General features: G+C 46.9%; 1 protein-coding gene across 1 annotated transcript in view; it reads right to left on the bottom strand.

Moving 5' to 3' along the window:
• Positions 1 to 267: 267 nt before the first annotated feature.
• Positions 268 to 8,426, bottom strand: part of LOC119372581 (ribonucleases P/MRP protein subunit POP1-like) — a 47,257-nt gene continuing 39,098 nt past the window's right edge. Inside the window, 3 exon segments of the mRNA XM_037643059.2 lie at positions 268 to 1,933; positions 1,935 to 1,988; positions 1,990 to 2,152. Coding sequence (XP_037498987.2) covers positions 1,391 to 1,933; positions 1,935 to 1,988; positions 1,990 to 2,152 — 760 coding nt within the window. The 3' untranslated portion in view covers positions 268 to 1,390.

Here is an 8,426-nt window from a genome sequence, read left to right on the forward strand (position 1 = left end):
GCAGTGAAACCACCTTTACAGGGCAATTGCGTGCAGTCAAATGTACATCTATTCGTTCATTTCAAATAGTACTCCGAAATTTCAAATAATATAATTTCGTGTCAAAGCGAATTCAAATACTGTAATATTCATTCGAATATCCAAAACGCTCGAATATTCGCCCATGACTAGTTTCACTGCCTTGTTGCACTGCATTGGTGAACTAGAGTCTGAGAGTCAGGCTCAATGGAATTCTAGTGATCCATCAGCAAAACAAATTTTTCAGTGACTTTCATTTATTTTGACGACCCATGAGTGCCGAGCGGCACTACCTCATAGCACAAAGCGTCTCACCACTGGTGGCAGCTTCAATATTCACATAATATCCAATCGAAACCTACTCGCTTTGCAAGTTTCTGTAGTGAAACTAATACACTCGTTTGCTCACAACAACCTTGGATGTGGAAAAAAGTCTCAGTAAGTTGTACTGTACACACACACACACCAGTAATTATACAAGTTCTACAGCTTCAGAAGCAGCACAAATTCAACTGTTGTGCAACACATAACACCAAATATTGCATTTAACTTCAAACATGGACAACGTGGATAGCTTTTATACTGAATTAGAACTTATGGATATTTTTTTAGCTTCTCCAACTCTAGCATGAATCAGCACAAATTCAAATGTTTACTCTGATACTACATACTTGAACATGTCGTTCGATCACCAGGTTTGCCTGCACTTGTGACAAAGACTTAATGTATACTCTAGCATTCATACGTTACAAAGGTAACAGCTAGGGCTAATTCATATACTAGATGAGGTGTGGTGCAGTGAAAAACAGAACAAAGGACAAGAGCACTTGTACCTGCTGTCACTTGTTTGTTGTTCAGTGCATCGGACCAAACGCAGTACCGCTTTTAATTTCCTGTGAAATTTGTTAGTCATTCTAATAAAGTTATTCAAATATGCTGAGCAAGCACTTAGTGGAGATTTGCTGTAAGAATCAGAATCTGAACCTATGCTAACACAAATCCTTCATTTTTAAATGGCAACAAGAAGGTAAGGAGAAACAACTTCACAAGATATCTGCTGAGATTTTGCAACTTTAGTTCCACAACAACATTAGCAGCCAAGGCATTCAGGGCACAAATAAGTCACCATCACTGCTGCACACAACTTTCCTTACGCAAGACATGCAACAACCACAATATACTTGGAAGCTCAAGCAACAAACTATATTACAGGGTCACACGCTCTGAGTGTGTTGCAGTATAGATGATGGGCTAGCCTAACAGGCAAGTCAGCATCAGATGAAAAGGCACATGATGAAATGAGTGATCCCGAAGTGAGAAACTGCTTCTCATTTACAAAAAATTCAGCAATGCTGCTACCACAAGCTCCCTGCTAGCACTCTTCTAGCACACGTAAAGTCGCGTACCTGTACTGAACCGAATGCTGATGCCTGAACAACACAAGTGGCCTAACACCGGCCAAAGCGGAAGTCTCGACAAGACGTGCAAGTCCTTCGAATGCACAGTAACCGAGTCCCCTGCCGCACGCCGACGAGAAACAGTAGTCCCCGCTCACCACACCGCCCAACAGAAGTCTCGAGCAACTCTTTACCACACCGCTCACTGTCGGCCTAGCCAACAACTCTTCAACCGTAGGCCTGGGTGCCTTTCTCTTCTTGGCTTTGGTGTCCTTCGGTTTCTTCAACCTCCTGAGGCTCTCGCAAGGTGCTTCCACCGAGTCAGCAGAACCGCTGTTCTTCAGTGCCAGGATGTCGTCTGCCATGGGCATGGAGATGGAGTCAAACCGCTTCGGAACTCCCCTCGAACAGCTGGTCAGTTCTATGCAGACAAGTGCGCGCGAGAGATCCAGCTTTGCTGCCTTAGCCGTGGTGCGGATGTCATCCAGCTGCTTTGACGGCGCGGCAGAGGGCGACTTTCTTCCGCTTCTTGTTGGCATCCGTGAAAATAGCCGCCAGCCTCCTGAGCACCTTTGCGGCTTCTGAGGACGTAGAAAGTAGACGCGTCATCGTGTCCGACATTGTCGCCGCTTGGCTTGTCCAAGGTGCGCCACTCTTGGACCAGTTGTGACCATGGGAAGAAGAAAGGGCAGGAGATGCGCAGCTTCAGGAATGATGGCCGCTTGTCTGGAGGGTACCTGGGACCAGAAAGAGTGACTATTAAATTATGGTGTTAGCTAAACAATGCAAAAACATGCCAAGCCTTGTATTAAGTATTTGTTTAACTAGCGCCCCCGCTGTGGGGCACTAGTTTCTTATGGTATTTAGGCGGGCGTTTCGAACTGACGCAAAATTGTTCTCAATTAACAATTGCTAGCATTGATTATACAATGTGTTAGAGCATTTCGGATTCAGTTTCGGGATTACCAGACACAGAGCTACAAATTACATTAAAAAGTTGTTGTTAGAAGCAACAAAAGGAGCTCAACAACTGCAGAATGTGCCTGCGTGCTTGACCCTGAGAGCAAACACAAAAGTGCAAAAAGGGTTGAATAACACAGGCTTTTCTCAGTTTATTCTTTAGCTGTCCAGGCCAATGCAATGCCCATGGAGCAAGGCATCACCAACAAAGGCTGTGGCAGCGATTGTCTGTGGCACAATGCTAGCAGATCAATTTGATCTAGGCCCCTAAATACGGCCACACATACTTTAGCAACTAGTTAAACCTGGACATAACGAAATTGACAAATTGCCTGAAAAAATTCGTTATAAACATGCTTTTGTTATATCCAGTTCCAGCACAAAAATTCAGAAAAGAAACGCACAAATTAAACACATGGGAATTGAAGGCAGAGCTCACCAAAAACATTTATTTAGCGGCAAAAAACTTTATTTTGCTCTATTGCTTGTTTGTGAGGGATGGTAATACAGTCAATCCCGGATATATCGAACTCGGATATATCGAATTATTGGCTATATCGAACAGTTGCGAAATCCCCTTGAATTTCCCATGCAAAAGTATGGGGCTGGTGCGCTCGTACATCGAACTCCCGCACAGCGAAACATCCGCTATATCGAACGCAGCGCCTCGCCAAAGTCCAGAAAGTGCATTTTTCCTAACAAATATTGATCATTTTTCGGCCGCGTTCTTGTAAGTTCCAGTTGCTCGTTGCGCGCAGGTGACAAAAGGCGGTGTCATTCCATAGCGTTGTTCTTGTTTGCTGCACAGCGCTTGTCAGTGCACCGATATATTTGATGCACGATTTGCAGGTTTTAACGCGCGGGCCTAGTGTTTTTCAAAGAGGCTTATTGCCGAGGGCACCAAAATGAGAATGCGAAGTGACTCGGCAGCCTCGTAATGTTTGCATTCCCTTCCTTGTTCATTCGCGCACGATGGCATGCGCCCCCGAAAAGCATGGCCTTCGAGATGTGCAACCTCGCGACGTAATTTTTGTTTTCCATTTTAAGGGGGGACGCGGCTTTCGTATCGCGAAAAAAGGCAAAAAAATCGTTTTTCTGAAAATTAAATTTTCAGTTTCTGGAACCCTTTTTCTATCTGATTCCAAAATATCTACACTGAAAACCACCCAGAAGTGCTTCGAAAAATTTGTTTTGCCCTCTGAGGTGGCGAAAATTATTGTGGAAATCGCAAAAAAACAGCGATTTTCAAAAAACTGTAGCTCCGCGATGGCGCGACCGCGAGCCAACTTTTTGGGCTTGTCGGAAAGGGCATTTCTCCGTGTTCAAATTCCCCGCTTCAGCGGGCTACTCCATTCAGAAAGAAGCGCACAAAAAGCAAACACCTTGAGAGTCGTTCCGAGGCCTGCGATTGGCCGCGTCCGCCAATGTTGCCCCAGCTCGCCTCGCCATTGGTCCGATGCTCGGTCCGGAGATCGTCGTCTGCCTATCGCGCGTCGCAAGTTCACGGTTGTCGAGAATCGCGCTACCGCGCTACTTCGTGACACGTTCGCAATTGTTCTGTGTTCACGGCTCGACGATCACTTAGAATATAATTACGCTTTAGTTTGGAGCTGCAAGAGGAAGTTCGATCTGATTACGATGGTGCGCCGCGCTCCTAGCGAACATCGCAAACGCGCGTCTCGGACCGACTCTCTAGCGTTGACCTCAGCGTCGGATTCGCGGTTAGATGTTTGATTTCTGCTTATCAGCACCTCTGACATCGTGACGAAGGCCATCGTGGGACAACTCTTTGTACTCACGACCACGCATTACCGCACTTCGAAGCAACGGGCACCACGGCCTGCGCACCTACTGCTCGGAGTCGTCACTAGGCCTAACGCCGCTCACGGCGCCGTTTAGCGAGACGAACCTCTAACCTTGCGGGCAAGAACAACGCGCTAGCGTACCCGCGGCTATGTGCGTCTTCGCAGGCGAAGAAGCACATCGCTCGCCGGCACTTCGGAGCCGCGGATGGGCATTTTACGCATCGGCAGTGAACTCCACAGCCAAGCTCGTCAGACCCCACGGCCACGAACTGCTTGGAGCAGCGGTAGCAATTTCGCTCGTTGGCACCCGAAAATGCGAGACCAAGTATACTGCGCGCAAATTTTTCGTCATCGTAGCTTCGCATTCGCGCATCGTCACCGAACGCCGCCACCAAGCCTATCACGCGCCGGCTCCACGGACCCCGCGGTCGAGCACTTCGCGATCAGAGTGCTGTCAATAAGCACTAGCGATGTAATTTAGACGTGCTTGGAGCCGTGCTTGGTATCGCCGCAGGCGTTTATGAATGTTCTGAAACAATGAAAGCCTCGTAGACTAGCGTTGCCGCGGTCGGCCGAATGATAATACGTTTCATACGCGAGAGTGGCAAAAGAACGTGTATCAAGCAGGGGGACGAATTTTTATCTGCCCGACTCGCGTCATTGAATAAACTGCTCAAAAATCCCTGTGCCACTAACCATAGGCGTGCGCAGGGTTCCCCATCAGGGGGGGGGGGGGCGAAGGTTCATCGCAGCGCCCCCCCCCCCCCCACCCTACTAAGTCAATGTATGGGGCAGATTTTGCGCCCCCGCCCCTCTTAGGTGACTAGAAGGGTCAATGTATGGGGCGGATTTTGCGCCCCCCACCCCTCTTAGGTGATTAGGGGGGGCGGCCACCCCCCCCCCCCCCCCCCCTGTGCGCACGCCTATGCCACTAACGTCTTGGCCATAACTGTTTGTTATTTGGAACGAAGGCATCGGCTATCATGGTGTGAGCCATTTCTGTCTCAACAAACCTCACTCTTTATAAAAATTTTCAATGATTAATTGTAATCAATAAGCAAGACTTAATTATGCTAATGACAGCATAAATACAAAAAATGTGTAATTATTTCAGTATATGGCCTTATTAGATTGCAATATCTTCTGTCATGTCCTATCACACCACACCTTCATGCAGAGAACTTGGTTTGAAATCCGGACTGGTTTTTTGTAGATCAAAAAAAGCAGGAGGTTATGAAAAAAGAACAAAGGCACACTGGAGAAAGGCCACATGTCCAAGAAGTGAAACATCATAAAAAAAAGCCAAAGATCACAATCTTTAGGTGTTTTAGAGAAGGCCAAACTTTAAACGCAGTTTTCTCAATATTGTTTTTTTGACATGTTGCTCAGCTTGTGGAGCAGATATCTTGGCAACTACTGCACAGATTTTGATTCCGTTTTTTTTCTTTGAATCCTTGAAGTCTTGTTGACAGGATGACATTATTCTTTACCTTGCCTAGGCCTAGTTTTTTTTGTATGTGATAATTAGTGCATGAGAAGTTCCGATGCAATGCATGAAGCTGATGGGGATGTTATTTGTAAAAAAACTAAAAGGAATAGACAATTTTTAATAATGTCATCCTGTGTAGTGTTCTTTTGAGTAAAGATCAAAACCACTTGGACCTTCCTGGCATGTTTTGTTACAATGCTAGGCTTTTCACAAGCAGAGTATGTCATCAGATTATGTAACATAGTGTAATTTGAAAACTACTCGAGATATCGCAATGAAACTTGATATATAGCTATTCGAGACACTCTTCAGTGCGCCTGCCAAATTTCATTACTGTAGGTCAACAAACAAAAAACTTTTTTTCGATCGCCACCTCCCCCCTTAAAGGGACTCTTAAACAGCAAAACGATTTTTTTCGCATTAGTAAAGTAGTCTTCCACGATACCAAAAACACCACGCTTTCTGCGCGATGACGCTTAATAAGCGAGAAAACGCGCAAAAAGAGAATACAGGTGGCGACGGCACCTTGGAATTCCCGCACCATTTGCCGTGACGTCACATATTTTTGACGGCGCCTGCTTGGGCCTGCGTAGTTCCTAATCAGTTAAATAGAAGTACATTGTCCTCTGAGGGGGCCAGGGACTTGACATAACGAGTTTGTGGAAATTTCGTCGAGCCAGTGGCGCCAAAATACGTTAAATGCTCTTTGAAATCTTTTACGTCACGAATTACAAAGTTCGGCGCAAAATTTAAAAATGAAACTGAACTTGGTTTTCTCCTCTAATAATAAACCTATGGTGGTGAAATAAACTACACAAGAGTTCTCCGAGCACACTTTATCAATCTAAACCAACTCATTGTTCCTCTTTAGTGTCCCTTTAAAACACACTTCTCAGAGGCTACGCTTTTTTTCGCATTTCTCGCCAAAGCAGCGGCTGCCTTCTACAAAGCTACAAGTGCCATCGCCAACATGTCGACGGTGGAGAAATGTTTGTTTGTGCAGTGTTGCCTCTTGCGGCATGTGGACTTGGGTATTTCTCGCTTCATTCTTGATAAATCATCATTCGAAAGTCGAACTAAACATTGTCCCGCTCGTAGCGATAAAAATGATGACCGGTGCTTGGAGCGACGTCAAGTAAAGCACCGTCGTGCACTGTTTCCTTGTGGGCCTTGGTGCCAGGTAACGACTTTGGTTGCGTCATGACCGCCGACTGCGGCGTACGGTGCATCAGCCATATCGGACGGGAGCACAGCGAACAACTTCATCGGTGCAGATAACGACGTACAGTCAACTGCCGATTTTTCGGATTCCCTAGGGATCACGAAATCGTCCGAAAAATCGGGCAGTCCAAAAAACAAATTCATGCTTTTTTATTCCGCTCAGGTGGTCAAATCGCCACAGCCACGTCCGAAATGGGTTTAACGACTCCCAGTACAATTATCAGGCATTTTGATGCGCGCCCAGGCTCTCGCAAATACATTCGGTACCTGCCGCGAACCCCGTTTAACTATGTACGTGCCAACCGCCACTTTTGCATCTCGTGATGAGCGCCGCTGATAACAGCAAAGCGCGAAATAGATTACGGCTATCTCGGATGAAGCGTTTGTAGACGATGACGCGGAACATAAAGACTGTGGCGGAAGAGCGGATGACTCGTCCGGCTTTCTCCGATGCGTGTGCGCGTGTAAACGATGCACATACACATCGCAAAATCGCCGCCGATATGCAGCATTTGCTGCCGTGTCAAGCCGATCGTTTCTAGTTGTGTGCAGCACATCAACAACTAAGCTGACGCCTTCACTTTACTGTTGCTGTAGCATACGCACGCATTTATCATGAAAGGGTTCATGATGCGCACTTAGGCCCGTATTCTGAAACGCTCCTTACCTCAGTGAGGGGTCCTTAACTGCTTGAGGACACCTTATCACGTATTCTGGAACGCTCCTTACTAAGGTTCCCTCACTGAGGCCCTCCTTGGTGCTCCCTCAAGTTAATGTAGCTCTAGGGCTACCTTCAGGCCTCCTTACCTTGCTACTGCACTGAAAGGGCGCTTCTCCGCAATACTTTGTCAGCAACAGTGTGCCCGATTTCTTATTTTTGATCGATGCATTGCACTTCTGCACAAGCTCGCTCTAATTGTATCCTCGTCGTTGTTAAAATTGCTTGCCAGGCGTGTTTTCGAGGCGTGCGGCCGAACGGCTGTCAACATTTTTCGTTAAGATTGCGCAGCTCGAAGAGAACAAGGCATTTACAGGAACAGAGAAAAAAAAGAACAGACTCAAGGAATGCGAAAACGTTACCCCCCCCCCTCATCGCCCACCGTTCGTGCTGCCGTCTTCCAGGAATGACAGTTCTTGTCTGGATTAGGCTAACAATGGCATTCTTCACATGCCATGCGGGCTGCTTCCACAATGAGGCAGGTGCGGTCTTCCGGGTACACAGGGGCGCAGCCGCACGCGCTACAATGTATGCCAGGAAGCCCTCCTTTCCTTTTCTGCGAATTATCTCAGCCATTGAGATAAGTAATCCGTCGTGATACAGGCGAGTGACCTGTGCCTGACAGCTGGCGCCTACTCTGTGGCAGCACGACTATTTTAACGCGTTGTAGAAGCAAGTCGAACAATAACCCTTTTGACAATCTTACTGTGCGGAGTTGAGCTTGTACGTGCCTGGTTCATATGCCAGCAAACATGATCACGGGTGAAATCGAGCTTAAGGTCAAGGAACCCGACAGAATCCTAGAAGGGCATATCACG

This window comes from Rhipicephalus sanguineus, chromosome 10 (assembly GCF_013339695.2).
Source record: "Rhipicephalus sanguineus isolate Rsan-2018 chromosome 10, BIME_Rsan_1.4, whole genome shotgun sequence".
Taxonomy (NCBI): Eukaryota; Metazoa; Arthropoda; class Arachnida; order Ixodida; family Ixodidae; genus Rhipicephalus; species Rhipicephalus sanguineus.